The following is a 20,946-nucleotide window of genomic DNA, read 5'->3' as shown; positions in this document are numbered from 1 at the left end:
AAACACTGTATATGTACCGGTGAATACAAATGGCACACTCGAGGTACAAAAACGACCTAAACACTGTATATGTACCGGTGAATACAAATGGCACACTCGAGGTACAAAAACGACCTAAACACTGTATATGTACCGGTGAATACAAATGGCACACTCGAGGTACAAAAACGACCTAAACACTGTATATGTACCGGTGAATACAAATGGCACACTCGAGGTACAAAAACGACCTAAACACTGTATATGTACCGGTGAATACAAATGGCACACTCGAGGTACAAAAACGACCTAAACACTGTATATGTACCGGTGAATACAAATGGCACACTCGAGGTACAAAAACGACCTAAACACTGTATATGTACCGGTGAATACAAATGGCACACTCGAGGTACAAAAACGACCTAAACACTATATGTACCGGTGAATACAAATGGCACACTCGAGGTACAAAAACGACCTAAACACTGTATATGTACCGGTGAATACAAATGGCACACTCGAGGTACAAAAACGACCTAAACACTATATGTACCGGTGAATACAAATGGCACACTCGAGGTACAAAAACGACCTAAACACTGTATATGTACCGGTGAATACAAATGGCACACTCGAGGTACAAAAACGACCTAAACACTATATGTACCGGTGAATACAAATGGCACACTCGAGGTACAAAAAACGACCTAAACACTGTATATGTACCGGTGAATACAAATGGCACACTCGAGGTACAAAAACGACCTAAACACTGTATATGTACCGGTGAATACAAATGGCACACTCGAGGTACAAAAACGACCTAAACACTGTATATGTACCGGTGAATACAAATGGCACACTCGAGGTACAAAAACGACCTAAACACTGTATATGTACCGGTGAATACAAATGGCACACTCGAGGTACAAAAACGACCTAAACACTGTATATGTACCGGTGAATACAAATGGCACACTCGAGGTACAAAAAACGACCTAAACACTGTATATGTACCGGTGAATACAAATGGCACACTCGAGGTACAAAAACGACCTAAACACTGTATATGTACCGGTGAATACAAATGGCACACTCGAGGTACAAAAACGACCTAAACACTGTATATGTACCGGTGAATACAAATGGCACACTCGAGGTACAAAAACGACCTAAACACTGTATATGTACCGGTGAATACAAATGGCACACTCGAGGTACAAAAAACGACCTAAACACTGTATATGTACCGGTGAATACAAATGGCACACTCGAGGTACAAAAACGACCTAAACACTGTATATGTACCGGTGAATACAAATGGCACACTCGAGGTACAAAAACGACCTAAACACTGTATATGTACCGGTGAATACAAATGGCACACTCGAGGTACAAAAACGACCTAAACACTGTATATGTACCGGTGAATACAAATGGCACACTCGAGGTACAAAAACGACCTAAACACTGTATATGTACCGGTGAATACAAATGGCACACTCGAGGTACAAAAACGACCTAAACACTGTATATGTACCGGTGAATACAAATGGCACACTCGAGGTACAAAAACGACCTAAACACTGTATATGTACCGGTGAATACAAATGGCACACTCGAGGTACAAAAACGACCTAAACACTGTATATGTACCGGTGAATACAAATGGCACACTCGAGGTACAAAAACGACCTAAACACTGTATATGTACCGGTGAATACAAATGGCACACTCGAGGTACAAAAACGACCTAAACACTGTATATGTACCGGTGAATACAAATGGCACACTCGAGGTACAAAAACGACCTAAACACTGTATATGTACCGGTGAATACAAATGGCACACTCGAGGTACAAAAAACGACCTAAACACTGTATATGTACCGGTGAATACAAATGGCACACTCGAGGTACAAAAAACGACCTAAACACTGTATATGTACCCGTGAATACAAATGGCACACTCGAGGTACAAAAACGACCTAAACACTGTATATGTACCGGTGAATACAAATGGCACACTCGAGGTACAAAAACGACCTAAACACTGTATATGTACCGGTGAATACAATGCACACTGTACACACTCGAGGTACAAAAACGACCTAAACACTGTATATGTACCGGTGAATACAAATGGCACACTCGAGGTACAAAAACGACCTAAACACTGTATATGTACCGGTGAATACTAATGGCACACTCGAGGTACAAAAACGACCTAAACACTGTATATGTACCGGTGAATACTAATGGCACACTCGAGGTACAAAAACGACCTAAACACTGTATATGTACCGGTGAATACAAATGGCACACTCGAGGTACAAAAACGACCTAAACACTGTATATGTCGTTATCTGTATCCCTCTATAGAAAAAAAACAAATTTGGTTTTATTATCTTAATCAGAGATTATACAACAAAATGTAAATATGAAATTATCGGACAGGGAAAATTAGTCACCCAAAACCTTACCATAATGCATCTGGGTTTATAGTCATTAAACAATTAGAAGGATAGTATGTAAAGCTACAATTATATAAATTGCACCCTCTTCAAATAACATTTATACAGCTTTTGGTAAGACGCTCATATGTGTAGACAACGAGACTGCGGAAACAATGATCGGCAAATTAGGAAAAATTAGGTCACGATATATACTTCTTAAAACACATAAATGCTTCAAAAATCACCTTTACCATAGTGTATACGGTACTTTTCATTGTGATGTTTGAATCCCCTTTTTCCGTTTTGGGAGTCTTGTGCACATATGAAACAGCCAGAAGCACAGGGATCTGCGCGTTAGTTACACTTCTAATAGTGAAGAATTTCATCAGAACATGGTCGTCAAAAGTTGTTCTCTTCCAACAGACCGTATCTATATTTCACAGTAAACTATGATATAATCAACGAAAATAAACCTTTTTGGTAATACTTCGGGATACAAAACTGTTCCACTAAAATATATACATGTTACAATGACGCGTATTTCTATAGAAATTTCAGTTCACCAAAAATATTAGTTAATATAATCATTCATGTGATTCAACAGGATCCATAGATTTGGCGATAAATCATCAAATACTTTGGGAAGACAATATCTTCTGTTTCAATGACTTGATTCCTTTTCCCAAATTACTTTCCTAACACTTACCTAATGCAATCACAGTCTCGTGCATGTGTCGGTATTTTGAATAAAAAGATAAAAATCAATCTTGAGTTTAATTATCCATTGCCTGTTCCCAATGGGTTTTCATTCATCGCGAGATTTCTTCTGGAATACATTAGGAGCATGCGCAATGAGTCAATAGGCTAGAAGGGACTCTGCAGCACTGTACTTGTAGACAGATTAATGTAAAAATTGAAATTGCTTTCCAGTGTTATATGAGATAAATGTCCACGAAACCGTCCTTTCATTTACCATATTTGTTCTACACATCATTGGAACTGTAGGTATGTTCGGTAGGGTTTAATGTTTAATGTGTAGTAGTATTACAGCTGTGCTTATTTAAGGCCACTTCATGTGCTGTTGTCAGTAGGTTCCTCCTTCCTCGGCCCTGCAGGTAGGGCTTTAGAAATGTACCTGCTGCCCCTATTGCATGATCGTAAAAGGCGTCTAAATTTAGGATCTTATCTTTTCTCTTCTTCCTTATTGACTTTATCTTTCCTAATGCCTCCCTTGGCACCGCCTCACTTTTGGCCTTGAGTTGAGCGTTCGCCCCTGTGAGGAAGGCTCTGGGTTCTGTCCCCTGGCCGAAACACACCAAAGTCTATAAATGTGGTAGTTTCTGCTCCTGCTTAGCGCTCAGCATACAGGAAGTGGGACGACTGGTTTGCCCGTTGTCAGTATAATGTGACCGGGTGGGGTGTGTTGCTTGGTGTCTTCGGCGGCATGCTTCAGTGATATAGCACTACAAAAAGGGCAAGAGTTCCACTATACAAGAAGACACTACATGAATATACCGCAGTCTCCCAAAACACGCAACATACACACAATACATGTAGCTTACATAGGAGGCCGTCCTTACATGACCATAGCTTTTACTAGGACGTTAATTAATCAAACAAACAATTCCTCCTTCTTATGAGCAACTTATTTGTATAATTCCTGAGTGCTCGGAGTGAAAACACTGAATTAGAAATAAAACCTACTTTGTTGAAATCTATGCAACTTAAATGACAAATTGTATGCAATTCAACTTGTCAGAATTACGGTATTATTTTTATAAATAAACTAAAAAAAAGCTTCTTGCAATCCGATTGGCTTACCGAAGAACCAATATTAAAACATTCATATCTTGCCAGCCAATAAAATTACAGAATGCCCCCATACATGTCCATAAGAGATTTGTCACTATGGCTAGGATGGTTAAAATGCAGTAACCGTAACTAATTCTTTAGTCTCTGAAGCCCTGAATAGTATCCGTCATATTTAATAGTATACTGCTAAGCCATGTATATATATCAGCGGAACATGGTGTCATCCACGTCCGTCAGTTAGCTAAAATAAATGGCATCCTTTACACTCGGCTTTTATTCACAACGTCACGTGACCTGTCAATTATCCTTCACGTGCTGTACTTCCGTATAAATTATTAATTAAGATAAAATTACTCATCCTTGGCGTTTTGCTGTATTTATTAACATATTGTTGAATCTACAGAAATGTGTGTATTGTGAAGTCCAAAGGAGTATGATATCAGTGGTTCAGGACGAGCATGCCATTCCACAAGGCTGAGACATAAATGGCGTTAATATAGAGGATCCTTTTCCTAACAGGAAAATGAAAATATCTAATATATTTTATATTTGTACATTCATTCGACAAACTTCTTACATGAAATTGTTCGTATTCGATATTCTAAATTACCAATAATTGCCACCACTTATATTTTAATGCATGTCTGAAAATAAATGGCTTAGCCCCCCTATCCACATTTTTGCATCGTGACCTTTGAACTCAGAATTGCGAAAACATGCTTCACCTTTGTATGACTTTCGACCAAAGATATTCTATACTTGTATATGGTTTGTCCTTTATGGGACGCTGTATCACAATCAAACATATACCATCTGTAGAATACGAACGTATATATATATACATATTATTATTACTATTTTCTTTTTTTCTTTTGAAAAGTGGAGTTGCATGGCTTGCCGAAGAACCAATGTTGCATGAAAATGAGAAATGACAAGGCGGAACAGACATACATGGACAGCACTAAATATCCTCACGTAACGTAGAAGGGATAGAAAGACAAAGATGTAATAAGACAGAAAATACAAATCATAACGACTAGTGGTAGGTATACCACCATGGACATGCAGAAGTTACAGACAGTAAAACAGTGGATGGCAGTTACATCTCGCAATGGATGAATTGACTGAAAGAGGCCGTTGTAGCAGAGTGAAGGCCATATCCTGGGTCGCGAGTTCGATACCCATGTGGATCTGGTCGGTGTTTGGACTCTTGGAACTCCGACATTCCTCCGCCTGCCAAATCTGATATTTCTTTAACAGGGCGTAAAATATATATATATAAAAAAAAACAAAAAAACAACAACAAAAAACAACATATGCCGACATGATCGACTAGAAGAAAATGGTAGATCTATATTTTAGTTTTTTTCCCCACCAAGGAATGTGATGCCGGTAATGAAAAACGAAACACCGTCGTTCATTTAAACAGTTATGATTCATCGATGGTTCGCTTACACAACTTCCCTCTCTCACAATAATGACTCAATATCGCAATCAGATCGGAAATATCCTCCTATCTCTTTGAATTATTAAAACCTAATGCTGTGTATCGGAATGTCTATACGTGATGTGGTGGGTTTACTACTCCTAGGTCTACTTGTATGTGACATCTCGCCTCAATTTCCAGTAGTCAGTAAGTTCAGATTTTCTTTCTGCAATCGTTGTTGAAATTCCCACAGACCTGGTGTGTGGGTATTCTAACACACATTGTAATTACATGTATATACTTAATTTACAAAAACAATGTCACACCGCGTTATTTTCAAGGGCAACGGCGTAGCTAGGTTTGAAAAGACCTGCATGCTTGGGGATGCAGGGGGCACAGCCCCCAGCTCAGGGTCCAGGGGCAAAGCCCCGGTAGGGGGTAGGGGGAGCGATGCCCCCCAGAAGCTGACGGGAAATTGTTACAATGTAGTAACTATTTTACCTTTATAGTAACTATTAACGTATATACGAATGGTTAAATGGAGTTCACGATAGTTAGATGATAACCATGGAAAAATAAAACACAAAATTAGAAATTGGCGATTTCATATACATACATGTATATCGGTAATCGTAATTATGCTAGACTCCCCTCACCAGTGCTCGAACGAAAAACACAGAGTTTGGATGTAAAAATTAAAATAGTAAGCAATGGTTGAATTTTGTGTTATTTTAGCTGAGGACAAACTGACGAATATTTTCAATAAAATTAAAATTAAGTTTACGTGTTGCTTTGTTTACGACAGCGAGTCAAAGAACACTATCAAAATGGCGAAAGTTGCGTAAGAAAAGACCGGTCCTCGAACGCCTCAAAAAAAAAATAAGGCATTGTTAAAAAATTATGACAAGTTTACTACCTATTCTGGTCTATTTAGATGTCTATTTATAAAAAAAAAAATCTAAATCCACAACCTGTTCGTATTCTACAAAAAACTAAGTCAACTCTTTCGTGAGTAATACATGGGAAATCATGGATTAACACGCGTTTTAACGGGACGGGAAGTGAACTAAAATTGAAAAAAAAAATCACTTTTTTCGTTTCTTAGGCCAACAACATATTGAAAGTGCCTTTTAGATGTTTTGCTATCATTTCAACATAATAATGTTTTATAATATTTCTACTTTTCACGCGGTTTTGTTTATTTTAGTAATCGTATGTGTTTGCCGATTCAAAATCCACTTTTGCTTGAGGGATCTTGGTGAAGTCTAATAACTACATTTCACGACTTGGTAACCTGAAATATATAGACTATTCTAATTAATTTTCGGAATGGTTCACAAATTAAAGTCTTTCGAATATGCACAAAATGTAAGGCATACAGTCGGCCATATCACATGCATTTATACGTCATTGATACTCTGCAGCATTACGTGTATACAAATGTTGTAGTTTTTTGTTGACAGTACAAAAATGTTAGTCAGTTTATTTTTTCGCATGTTCAAGCATGCAAGCATGCACGGGCGCTACGCCACTGAAGGGTGTTTGTATTTCTTATTCAGAATCAGATAACACGTATAATCGTAATGACTAAATGGTAAGAATTCCTAATCGGTGGTATTTACAAAGGCGGTGTTTCATGTTCATATTTCTTAACAATTGAAAATAATGAATGTTTCTAAAAACATGACACTCATGACAAGTGACTGTTTTCGCTAATTCAGACTATCTGCGTTGTGATAATTTTCGCGCTGAACATCTAAAGGTCCAACAGTTATATACTCGCATGTTGATATTTTCGCGGGGATATCATGGCGACAGGATAATAAGCGAAAGATTTGTACACTGCGAATAATTCCACTTTTACAGTTAAGCATTGACAAGGTGCAAACTGCAGACCCATAAGATTGTTTTTAAATAATGTTGAGACATGCTGAGTCGAGGTTTTTAGTAAATTGAGGTTTGGGCTGGGCGGTGTTGAAGTGAAGCCTATATTTTGTGTTGTAATATTGTACGAGGGGGGATAACTCCTAAAGGCATAATTTCCTGGGATGTTTGTGGTAACAAATACGTGTATCTACAAAAGAGCTGCTGGTCTTCCTGCAACTTCGCTAGCCAAGGGTATTAGGACCGAATAGCCTTGGCTAGCGAAGTCGGTCTTCCTGCTGCCCCTATTGTATGATCGTTAAAGGCAACTAAATTTAGGATCTTATCTTTTCTCTTCTTCCTAACGTCTCCCTTGATACAGCTGTTGAGTGTTCACACCTGTGAGGAAGGTTCTGGGTTCTGTCCTCTGGCTGAGACACACCAAAGTCTATAAAAGTGGTAGTTTCTGCTCCTGCTTAGCGCTAAGCTACAGGGAGTTGGACGACTGGTTCGCCCGTTGTCAGTACAATGTGACCGGGTGGGACGTGTTGCTTGGTGTCTTCGGCAGCATGCTTCAGTGACATAGCACTAAGTTCTACTAAACAAAAAGATACAACAAGAATATAATCAATATAGTCTCCAAAACAAACATCGCACTTTATACGCGCATCATACCGCATACATGGAAGGCCGTCCTTACATGACCCTGGCTGTTAAGAGGACGTTAGTTAATTAAATAAATTATGAATATTATGATTTGAATGTTGGCGTATGTTAATTGCGAGATTGGTATACATGCTCCAGAAGAGGAGACGGCTGTATGAAATATACGCTATGCCCCGCCATGAAATGCTGTTATGTTGCGATTTTAATGTTGGCAAATGTTTATTGCGAGATTAGTACATGTATAAATCATCATGGTAAACATGCTCCCGAAGAGGAGGCAAAGCTATACAATTATATAATGCAGACTATTTCCTACCACAAGGCGCTTGTGTGGTGTGGAATATTGGGTACTATACGCCTTCTGATAGACTTCGTTAACTGACGGAGTGAAACGAAAGGAAATAACTCGATATATCAGAATGATGTAACATTGACCAATAACATTGAACCCATATCGGCATTGTACTTATAAGCAAGGATGCATTGGTGATTTAAGCATCGTAGTTTGCAAATACAGATAAACGGTTATAAAACACGTGTAATCATTATCTACACTATATGCAACAAAGAATGAAGAAACCTACATTTCTTTGTAAATGTAGGCCTAAAGGCAGTTCACGTATGACTCAAGACTACGTTATGCTCAAAAAAAAATATGGATTCTGACGCATCCAACTCTGTGGTGGGGAAAAGTAAACACTTCTCAAAAGTTAGCGAGCTTTAAATTTAAAGCATGTCCGCAATGGGCAAACTGGATTTATTACAGTGGACATCTCAGAAGTATTTTACATGCCAACATATTTATACACATTTGACATCTGGTTATGACTGTTCAAAGACTTTATGTGATGTTCGTTTGTTGAGAAGCATTGGCCATATGTAGATGTTGTTTCTGGAGTACCAAAGGGATCAAGCCTGTTCCTACATCAGGCACCACACTTTTCTTTACAATTTCATCATTTTGTAGTGGCTATATAAAGCTTGTTTAATTTAGATCAGATACCATCAGGCAATTTCTGCCAGCAGACATATTCTCCTTGTGTAACATGAAGCTTTCAGGTCTCAGTTTTCTATATATTGACAGAAATTCCAAAGGTTTATCTTACTTCAACATTTATAATCATGTACACACTCCTGTGATTACAGTAATGGTCAAGCTAAATCATGTACACACTCCTGTGATTACAGTCATGGTCAAGCTTAAGTGGATAAATAACAACAAAGAAACAGCAAATGTTTAGCTTTCTTTTAATCATGGTTTGTGAACCTACACAGAATATTTTTTTCTTTTTCACAAAGGCTAGAGATTTCTTAAGATTTACATTCAGATCAAACTCACTGATATTTCTAATGGAACTTGATGAAACAATTTCACCTCAACCCATACAATGCATATCGCAAACTTCCTCACAACCTTTCACTCAATCACAATATTTCACCTCAACTCGACCTTTCACCTCTGACCTCTACCATACATGCGAGGCAGGGTCCACAGCCCGCGTTTTCATCACACCATGAATTCATGATATATTGCAGAATAGTGCTCTCACTGTCAACCCAGGTAAGAATAGTCTTTTACATCCCCTTATGAAGGAAATGTGGATGATGATCTAGTGTTGTTTGGCATTATATTCTATCTACTATATTAATCATGTATCTAGGGAAAACATTGGGATCCCAAAAACATGCCCTTTATAATTTATCTGTACAAAAGAAACAAAAAAAACATTGGGATCCCAAAAACATGCCCTTTGTAATTAATCTGTACACAAAAAACACACAGATATACATCAGGTCAACAGTGCCATTTGAAATGGAATGTACTTTCTGAGAGCAATAAATACAGACAATTAATGTCAATTATAACTACAACTTATACAGAATGGAATTGGCTTCGGTCAATGGCCTGGATACAACTGGCCCCATTACCAAAGTTATATGTACAACTGATTTGTATGTTTTACTCCATTTTATAATGGGACCATTCAATTGTAATTTATTACTTATGTTGATTATTCATCAATTGTCCAAAACATGTTCATAAAAAAATGTTCAATAATTTTTTATATATATAAATTTCTATCCATACATTTATTTATATTATTATAATTAAAACAAACTTCGTTAAATCATTAATCTTCATTAAATGAAAAAGGAAACAAAAATTTAGCTTGAATTCACCTCCTTTTCAACCAATACATGCAAATGAATATTTAAATCTTCATTACTATTACCATTTTTGTGTTTATTTATCAATATAAGGCAAATTTCACAATGTAGAACTGAGATATTCCATTTCCAAATAAAATTTGTTACCAGGCAACCAAGCTAGCATCAAGTTTATTGATGTGTTTGTTAATATTATTTTTTTAAATAAGGCCTTAGAACAATTCTATAGATTGGTCAAACTTACTATGATTTCTTTCTCTCCGATTTAATAAGTTGCATGGGTTACCTGATAAAGTGTATAACTATGAATAACCAAAAAGACATTTCTCTTTTCAATTTCTTAATCATTTAATACACAGTTATCTACTTTTATGTATATAGAGGTAATGATGGTTGCATCATTTATATTTGTGAATGTACCATCATAAAAACTAAACATACCTACCATAACTCTGACCGCATCAAAAAGCCTTAATGTAAAAACTGTGCTAAATTATTTTAAAAGGGGGAAATTTGAATGAAACAATAACTATTCCCAAATTGTATTTCTACAATTTCCCACCCTTTGTTCTATTAGGTATGGATTGTTTCTACAATTTCCTACCTTTTGTTCTATTAGGTATGGATTGTTTCTACAATTTCCTACCCTTTGTTCTATTAGGTATGGATTGTTTCTACAATTTCCTACCCTTTATTCTATAAGGTATGGATTGTTTCTACAATTTCCTACCCTTTGCTCTATTAGGTTAGGTATGGATTGTTTCTACAATTTCCTACCCTTTATTCTATTAGGTATGGATTGTTTCTACAATTTCCTACCCTTTGCTCTATTAGGTATGGATTGTTTCTACAATTTCCTACCCTTTATTCTATTAGGTATGGATTGATTCTACAATTTCCTACCCTTTACTCTATTAGGTATGGATTGTTTCTACAATTTCCTACCCTTTATTCTATTAGGTATGGATTGTTTCTACAATTTCCTACCCTTTACTCTATTAGGTATGGATTGTTTCTACAATTTCCTACCCTTTCCTCTATTAGGTATGAATTGTTTTCTACAATTTCCTACCCTTTACTCTATTAGGTATGGATTGTTTCTACATTACTACAATTTCCTACCCTTTATTCTATTAGGTATGGATTGATTCTACAATTTCCTACCCTTTCCTCTATTAGGTTGGATTGTTTCTGCAATTTCCTACCCTTTATTCTATTAGGTATGGATTGATTCTACAATTTCCTACCCTTTACTCTATTAGGTATGGGTTGTTTCTACAATTTCCTACCCTTTACTCTATTAGTTATGGATTGTTTCTACAATTTCCCACCCTTTGTTCTATTAGGTATGGATTGTTTCTACAATTTCCTACCCTTTGCTCTATTAGGTATGGATTGTTTCTACAATTTCCTACCCTTTACTCTATTAGGTTGGATTGTTTCTACAATTTCCTACCCTTTACTCTATTAGGTATGGATTGTTTCTACAATTTCCTACCCTTTACTCTATTAGGTATGGATTGTTTCTACAATTTCCTACCCTTTACTCTATTAGGTATGGATTGTTTCTACAATTTCCTACCCTTTGTTCTATTAGGTATGGATTGTTTCTACAATTTCCTACCCTTTACTCTATTAGGTATGGATTGTTTCTACAATTTCCTACCCTTTGCTCTATTAGGTATGGATTGTTTCTACAATTTCCTACCCTTTGCTCTATTAGGTATGGATTGTTTCTACAATTTCCTACCCTTTATTCTATTAGGTATGGATTGATTTCTACAATTTCCTACCCTTTGCTTAATACAATTTCCTACCCTTTCCTCTATTAGGTTGGATTGTTTCTACAATTTCCCACCCTTTACTCTATTAGGTTGGATTGTTTCTACAATTTCCTACCCTTTACTCTATTAGGTATGGATTGTTTCTACAATTTCCTACCCTTTACTCTATTAGGTATGGATTGCTTAAGTCATTGATTGCAAGACTCGTCCCACTTTTTTGTGATAAAACAACCTGTTTTTTTTTTCATTTATAGTTAAGATGAAAAGTTGAATACTCACATTCAGGAGCAGATAAGTCTACAAAATGTTCATCTCAGCAATATAAAATGGAGACTACTCCAGGTAAGATCACTATACTCCTGATCTTCATAATAGATCTTTGAAAAATTTAAATGCAATACAATGATGAGAAGTTGGAAAGTTTTGGCATACAATTTGATTCTAAAGTGTAGGTGGAGGGCATTTTAAAATCGTCAAACAAAAATGAAGTGATTTTATAAACATATACTGATTATTAAGGCACCAAAATTAAAACTGGAAGTGTAGAACTGCATTAATTAATCCTCTGCCTTGTGTAGCAATTAAAGAATCATAATGTATAGCTATTTTAAGAGCCTTTCTAGAAACACCCAAATCATGTTTCTGAGCTAATCCTTTCTAGAAACACCCAAATCATGTTTCTCAGCTAATCATATCAGAAAATAAAATCCAAAAACCATTTAAAAAGTATCCCTAAGAAAACATTAACAAGAGTTCTACATTTTCCATGGAATATCTGATTAGTTTTAGATTGTATTTTGACCAGTTAGATCCTACTTATATCTAAAGACTAGTCCAGAAAGGATAATATAAAAGATCACAGCTGTAATCATCATCATTCAATACATTCTTTTGAAGGCACAAAGTATGCATATTCCCAATTTTATAGGCAACTAGATATATTTAGGCAATTTATATACATTTCTGTATATCACTTCATGGGTATAAAAATGGGTAGGCATAAACAGAGGAAATTGTGCAAAAAAATGATAAAAAAAGGTTCAGATAGAACAAAATCAGTATAAACAAATTTAATGATATAATGATAGCAGTTTGATGTTGTATATGCTGTGACTAGTTACAATGAATACACAGCGCCATATATAGATATCATAGGTAATATTGCTGGTACTCGTGATATGTAAGACAGACCCGTACCAATCCATGTCTCACAGCAGTTAGCAGGCATTAATTAATCTGCTGTCATAGTGAATATTGTAACTGGCAAATTATGTTTTAATCTAATGCAAAAATATTTTCATCTTCATTAATCTGTCATTAAAACAGAGTGTATATATAGGTTCACTAAATCAGAAACTACAAATGGGAATTGTTGATCAAGTGAAGATATATCAGGAGTACAAACAATTTGTACAGTAAATATTGTAAACATACATATATTCAAATAATAACATGGTAGCACTTATGAAACAGATGCATTGTTATTTTTCTCTGCATTGATTGGCGACATTTTCCTGTTACACTATACGGTATGTCATGATTAAGTTTGTGGTCTGTTTTGTAACTGTAAAATTGTTCCATCCAATGGTAGTTGTATTTGCCCATTCATAGTTTACTACAGTGTAATAGTTACATTGGATCTAGAGTAGTTATGATTATAATTAACCTTAATATCTATACATGTATCAGTTTTTAGTACTGATCAACATTCAGTTCTAGATAAGTTGATACAAATTATCACATACAAAAATCTTTTTTTTTTTTTGATATTTGAAAACAAAAATTAGATTTGGAAGAAAGGATAATCATATTTCTATAAAAAAAATCTTTTGTTATTCGTGAATAAGCAAGGGCAATCAAGATGGCTTTCCAAACCTCACAATTCCATGTCTATAAAAATAAATTATGATTATCTACAGTGATTTCTCTATGAAAAAAAAATCATAATAAAAAGAAAAATAAATCAAAAAACTTAAATTGCATTATCATGTCTTCTCAGACTGATAAATCTGAAACATCACTGACTCAATGATCTATTGATCATACATCACATCATTAATATTACAAAAGGAAAAGAACACTTGTGTGTTTCCCAAAATGCATCATCACAAAAGGTTAAAAGGTCATATCCTTTTTTTTCTATTCCAATAATGAATCAGCACAATGGGTCAATAGGTCATATCCTCTTTGATGGAGGACATTGATGTAACAGCAGAAGACATAGATGTAACAGCAGAGGACATAGATATAACAGCAGAGGTCATAGATGTGACAGCTGAAGTGAGGAATGACCCCATATTGTTGAAGTGGAGAATAAGACTGCATAGGTTGCTATCATCTCAACAGCATGGAGTCAGTTTTACATTATTTGGTGAGAATTTCCTGATGGTCATCACAGCTTTTGTCTAGTAGAAGTAGACCCAGAACCACCTGTAGGAGTACAACCTCACAGCTTTCTCTACTTAGTGAGGCAGTCTTTAACAATGATTGCCGTTTTCATCTGGTGGTTTCAGCAGTCAAGTCTCTTTGTTTTTTCCAGATCCTCTCATATATCCTTTAATGAGAACAGAAAAAAGAACAACCAAAATAACACAATATAATCAGGACATCCTCTGGAAGCTGTGAACAATTCAACGGACCATTACAAGTATTTCAGCATTCAGACAGTCTGATTTAGCCACATTATCTTCAAAACTGAAAACACTTATGGTTCATGGTATCATTTTCAGAACAGATTCGCTGTGCCATCTTCAGACTTGACAAAGTTAATATTTCATGGACAGTCATCAATTATAAATTGCACAGAAGAAATTTTGAGCCTGGACTGACAAGTCTGGTTTCTCCAGCCTCACTCCTTCAGCTGACCAATGTCATAGGCCATCAACTACAGGAACAGGTCCAGCAGGGACCAGTCATTGACCCATTACGGCCAGGAGTATTGTGAAGATGGATCAACTAACCAGTGTCCATCTGATGGTTTGACCAGAAAGAATGTGTGTAACTGTATGCAGCAACACAAATGGTCCCATTCATATGCTCCAACTGTTTATATACAAAGGCCAGTTTCTGTAGCCAATATTTTCTTCATCAATTAACCACAAATTCATTTTGATTTCTTTCTATTGATCTTCTCCCTGCAAAAAAAATATAAAAAGTTGAATTATATGATTTGTTTGGTCTCTATTTATTTGGTAGGCTGGACATAACTACACCAATTTTGAAAGAGATGGCAATAAAACATTACAAACAAATTGTATTTAGACATCTTGCCACCATTTTTCTAAAGAGAATTGCTTTTCAACTGGAGAATGTCTAAGCATAGAATTATACTGGTACATGTAAATACTTTAAAGATCTCCATTGCATGATAAATGTCAGTCTTATGAAAGATAGATTTGTTAAAATACTGTGAAAAATAATCATTTGTTTACAGTAAATACAAAATAGTTGCTCCAAACATGACAAATATTGATCATAACAGTAACATTTTTTTTTTAACTTTTAATTAACCGACTTAATATGATATCATTCTTTCTACTTTCCTCTTTACTTTTAATTAACCGACTTAATATGATATCATTCTTTCTACTTTCCTTTTACTTTAAAGTCAAAACTATCTATAAAGACCACCCAACAACAAATCAAAAATTACTCTTTGTAGTGAAGTGGTTTTTATACACAGATTAAAATGAGTTGGAATTGGCCAAATGGGAAAAAGTGTACTTATTGAGCATGTGGCCTTAGATGGAGGTGTCAGTAAGGAAGGTTCTACTGTACTTACTTAGTACTAGGAACTGCACCATTACTTCCTTTTGAGGATTTTACAGACGACGTTTCTGAAATTAAATACAAAATTATATACACATCTTTTCTACCAGTATATGCCAATATCTACATTGCTTGATACATTGTGCATCCAATTCACAATTCTCTTAATCTTGCCTGAAATTTCTTCCATGACATTGAGAATGAATCTATGGATATTAATGGACACATGGAAACATATTTTTTTCTTGACTTATTATATATACTACAATGATAAGTTAAAATATAGAAGAGAAATCAATCTCAACGTCTTGTCTGGTAGGACAGAATATCCAAGAGAAACGTATTACTTACCAGTATTGGAAACATTACCGAAGGAGCCCCGCCTCCCGGAGTTGTTGGGACTGGAGGCTAGGCCAGTCATCGATCCTCTACTACAAAACAGTAAAATACAATATTGTCATCCACAATACATATATGGTACCACACGAGCACTGTTCAATGAGGTTCAAATAAGGACAAAGATAACAGTAAACAGGCTTAGTTTTTAGGCTCAATTCAAAGCATCCATATAAAATCAAATTTAAACAGAAAAGTACGATAATGAATTACTTTCCCTGATTTGCAAAATAAAATAATTTCATAATCTATTCCAACTTTTGAATGCGAAAAGCTTCATGAGTATAAAATACACACTTAAATCATGAAAAATTGTGAAATTAAATATCTGCTAATAAGAAACACACCAATGAGTTCTGAAAATAGGATACCTCTAAAATATCACAAAATACAAATAGCCAACCTGCTAGTTCCTGCACTCCCGGGGGCCTGCAGTGCTCCTGAACGGGCCGCTGCTCCCTTGCTGGTACCGGAGCCGGTCTTGCTGCCTGAACCTGCAAGGTTCAAGGTCATATGTAAATCTACTAGGCATGACCATGGAAACTAGCAACCTTGTAACATTCAAGATCATCCCAATATTTGAGTCTTAACATTGATAGGTTAAAGGTCACGTAACTCACAAACCCTTAACCTTGGCCCAAGGTTGTAAACATTTAAAACTCAACTGTAAAACTATGAAGTTAGGTTATCTGTAAGACTATGAAGTTAGGTTATTTAAATGTAAAAGGGCAATGCCAGATTACATTTGTTATTGAGTATATTTCCCAAAGACAAGTCTGGTTCTGAATGGATGAATGATAATTACAAATACTATGATTATTCATATTTCATTGACATACAAGTTATATAGACAGGATGTTAGTTTACATCAATGATAATTGTTATAATCCCCCTCAATTTTTTTGCTTTGATTCAAAATTTAAATATTTTCCGTAAAGAAGGATTTTCCGTGGAGAAGGAAAAAATCAAAACAGTAACAGTTAAAAGCAGTTACAGCAGCTATGAGACTGAAATAAAAAAGGGATTCACATCTAGCTAGGGAAGCTGGGAAAATATCTGTGGATGAAAGCAAATAATTTCTAAAGATTTTAAAATTTATCAATATATATCTCATTTAACATTGGAATCTTATTATTTTTGGATAACACAGAGTGCTTCAATAACATGATCATGTTTACAAAGTCAAAAAGTCATTAAAGTTATTTGTAGTACATAACCACAACTACCTAATTATGCTGGAGTTATCTCCCTTCCATCTTTAATCATACAAGTTAATCTTGATTAAAAAAAACCCAAGAAGATTATTTTTACAATAAAATTGATTGCCAAGGAGTAAAAGCTTAATTTTTTCAGGTATGTTAAGAACCTGAAACTCTATTATTTCTAGCTGAATATTAAATTACTTCTTAAACACATTATCAAATGTCATATGATAGATGGTATACAATGTGAAGTGAAGGTTAAACAAAATATCAAAAGGTACATTTACAGAAACAAAATGCATCACACCACTTGTGTATTCTACACTTCCTCCACAACTCTCTCTCCTTCAAACAGGTATTTACATGCATTTGTAAGACCTAGTGGGTCTTTTTTTCAACCTCCCCCTTCTCAAAATCAAAAACTTAGTAAGATCAATTTTCACAATTCAACCTTCTTCAAAATGCATTGCTGATATTTAGTATATACCAATTCAGATCTAAATGTATGAAATCAAAATTCAAATTTTGACACTCTCAGATTCAGGTCTGTGTAAAAGTAATTCATCAAATACAACATGCAGATAAAAGACATTATAAAGCTTTCATATCTAAATGACTACACACCATTACTGTATTTAAGGTTTCAAATTAATAATTAACTATCAAACTTCAACTTATATGTGAAGCTGGAAAGGTTTACCTTGTATGAGATACTTCTTGGTTAGATATTATACAATTCCCAGATGAGAAATATCTATCAGAAGCACATTTATATAATCTAACAATGCTGATGGGAGGTTTTCCTTCTTCTTCCCCTCCCCCCATCTACTATTTTTCAAAAATTCCAAAATCCATATGAGTGAGTATGTTGAATATAAATGTTGAATACAGGTCTTTGTTTTAACTTGGTTTTAGGTATTATACCATTTAACACACAAAAAAAAAAAAACTTTCTGTAATACATGATAGCTTATCACTGTGAATATTTTGACAAATCACACCAAAATAAATAAACTTTGGTACATGCTTCAATTTATATTTGTATAAAAACTAAATAATTTGATCACACTTTAAATATGAAGAAAGAGAAAGGGACCTGGGCCACAGCAGAAAGTCAAAGAGCACAGCACAGAAATAACAGGGATACATAAAAGTTGAACCCAAAGTTGAGCAGGAATTTCGTCGTGTGCCATTGATCAACCAGCAATGTAGAAATTGGGAAATAATAGTATAATGCCCTAATCTCAGCCATGCATAGGTACATAATCTACATAGTTTTATACGCAAACTCAAGATCTTTTGCAGAAGACAAAAAGCATATCTCAATGCATCGGACAGAAATCAAAATCTGATGATCGAGCGAGGAATTTGCGGTACCTCTGGGCTCTAGGTTGTCCCCTTATAGGCCCCGCCTCCCTGAGCCTTTCGGAGCACAAGTCCGGATTCGAGTTGTACAATGGTAGTTTGGATAACCTTGAAACGGGAGTCTTCTTTAGGCCAGTGCCCCCTGATGGCTTGGGGGCTAGAGCAGGTTTACACGCTGGGCAAATGACAAGAGGTCATTAACACTTCAAACAACCAGATACATCACCACAGGAATCAATCATTATAACCAAGAGAAATATTGGTGTCAACATTTACTTCATTCATACAACATCCATGAGATTTATACACAACAGTTTAAAGGAAAATATGAATGAAACAAATTAAGTGTATAGAAAGTATACAATGAAACTTTTTCAAAAGTTTTTTTTTCCATTTGAAATGTCTATGGAACAAAGATTTTGATTATGTAAAATATTTTAATTATTAAATTCATTGAATTTACAAGAGAATAAAAAAAAAAAAAAATAAAGTGACAAAATGTAGATGAAATTTTAAGAATTTTTACTGAATAGGAAGTGTAATGAATAATGACTGGTGTGAAACACTAGACAATACCTCTGTAATCCATGCCATGCAGACACCACTATCACAACTAAAACAACACTCACAAGTAAATCTGTTTTTCTGTGAACAACTTATCAGAAAAGCTCAGCAAAAGTTTGTCTTGAGTAAAGAACAAAATTATGACCAAAAACTTGTGTCTGGGGTAAACTAGAAGAAACGAAAATTGTAAGACATTATAAGAAATCAACAATAGTCTGAACAGTTCTGCAGTAGGCAAGGCAGTGTAGTTACTTTTTCCAGAAAGATCGTGCATATATGGTCCTTCTGAACACCGACTACAGGGAAACGAGATTCACAGAACAATCACAAGACAATAGACTGCTATAGCAGGAGCAACTGATGATTAGAGTTATCTGCCCCTAGTGACTTTCTAGATAGATGGCGTGTGAGGAGGATTTCTGTCAGTAAACTGTGATGATGGTCAGTAGTACGAGTCGACATGCACCGAATCACCCGCCAAACACAATGCAGTGAGGCAGCGAGTGCGGGGAGAATCCCCTCACCTCGACCAACCGGGGACTTGCTCTGAGAAGAATGTAGATTTGGCTGGGAGCTGTACAAGGGGAGACGACTCAGCCGAGGTAGGGCTTTTTTAGGCATAGACTTAGAGACAGTCACATCTTTCTTCCCTGTACAATTGAAAGAAACAGAGATGATGATACTACAGACCTCTCAGCTGGTTTCCCCACAATTCCAAAGAAAGAAATATAAGTTAGATTATACCTCTTTTTTATAGAAAAATTTAGATAAAGAATATATTCACAAATTCTACAAATAATGCCAACACAACTTTTGAATTATTTTTATACCTGGAAAAAATGTATTTATGAAAAGAAAACTAGATTTCACAAATATCCTTAGAGGGTAATTGTCTAATGTTTTAAACTGTATGCACACCCTCTTAGTGTACTTATAAAGTTTAGAGAAAAGAGCTTTAGTTAGCAATACATGTATGACAACAAATGAAGTAATTAAAATATGTTTATACAAGAATTGTTGTACCTCCGGTTCTTTTCATTTTCTAGAAAAAGGCTAAAAATCTCTAATAAACATGTTAATATACTAAATTTTGATGACTTCAAAATGTATACAGCTTTTTCTCTCTTTTAGGATGAGTGTGAAACAAGTTTCATGAACATTACAACTACCTTTGAAAAAGATAGTGGAAAACATTTATAGTACAAGTAAACACAAGAGAAGTAAACATTTTTTACAACAAGAATTATAGCCAATTTCCAATATAACAAGCATTGTTTCCTCACAATGAACATTTAAAACTTAGTCGTCCCATCGTGATACAAACACCCACTGATATCCATGCAGGACAAACATGCATGAGACAAAGATCTGACCTGAGTCATTGTTCGATAGAGGCTTGACTTTCGCTGCTGGTATTTTGCTCCTGATAGGTTTGGGTGAGTCTGGTTTTCCTATATTTTCTGAACGAAATAACACAAAAAATAGAACAATGTG

General features: G+C 35.3%; 1 protein-coding gene and 1 long non-coding RNA gene across 15 annotated transcripts in view; one reads left to right on the top strand and one right to left on the bottom strand.

Annotated features, from left to right (window-relative positions):
• The first annotated feature begins 11,684 nt into the window (after positions 1-11,684).
• Positions 11,685-12,308, top strand: LOC138318648 (uncharacterized). The gene is made up of 3 exons (XR_011207902.1): positions 11,685-11,803; positions 11,845-12,054; positions 12,206-12,308. It is a non-coding gene; the product is annotated as an uncharacterized lncRNA (long non-coding RNA).
• Positions 12,309-12,646: 338 nt separating this feature from the next.
• Positions 12,647-20,946, bottom strand: part of LOC138318645 (serine/threonine-protein phosphatase 4 regulatory subunit 4-like) — a 103,705-nt gene continuing 95,405 nt past the window's right edge. For 5 of the 14 annotated variants that reach the window (XM_069261201.1, XM_069261202.1, XM_069261204.1 and 2 more), the window contains 6 exons: positions 20,826-20,912; positions 19,977-20,102; positions 16,725-16,815; positions 16,277-16,356; positions 15,939-15,993; positions 12,647-15,291 (listed from right to left, as the gene is read on the bottom strand). In XM_069261201.1, the coding sequence (XP_069117302.1) occupies positions 15,261-15,291; positions 15,939-15,993; positions 16,277-16,356; positions 16,725-16,815; positions 19,977-20,102; positions 20,826-20,912 (470 nt within the window). In that variant the 3' untranslated portion in view covers positions 12,647-15,260. Of the gene's footprint in view, positions 15,292-15,938; positions 15,994-16,276; positions 16,357-16,724; positions 16,816-18,900; positions 19,064-19,976; positions 20,103-20,825; positions 20,913-20,946 lie in introns of those variants that run through there. The other 9 variants (XM_069261208.1, XM_069261210.1, XM_069261209.1 and 6 more) reach the window with 4 other exon arrangements.

The sequence above is a fragment of the Argopecten irradians genome, chromosome 3, assembly GCF_041381155.1.
Source record: "Argopecten irradians isolate NY chromosome 3, Ai_NY, whole genome shotgun sequence".
NCBI lineage: Eukaryota > Metazoa > Mollusca > Bivalvia > Pectinida > Pectinidae > Argopecten > Argopecten irradians.
Note: the sequence above shows the minus strand (reverse complement) of the source record. Positions and strands in the feature narration are given on the sequence as shown.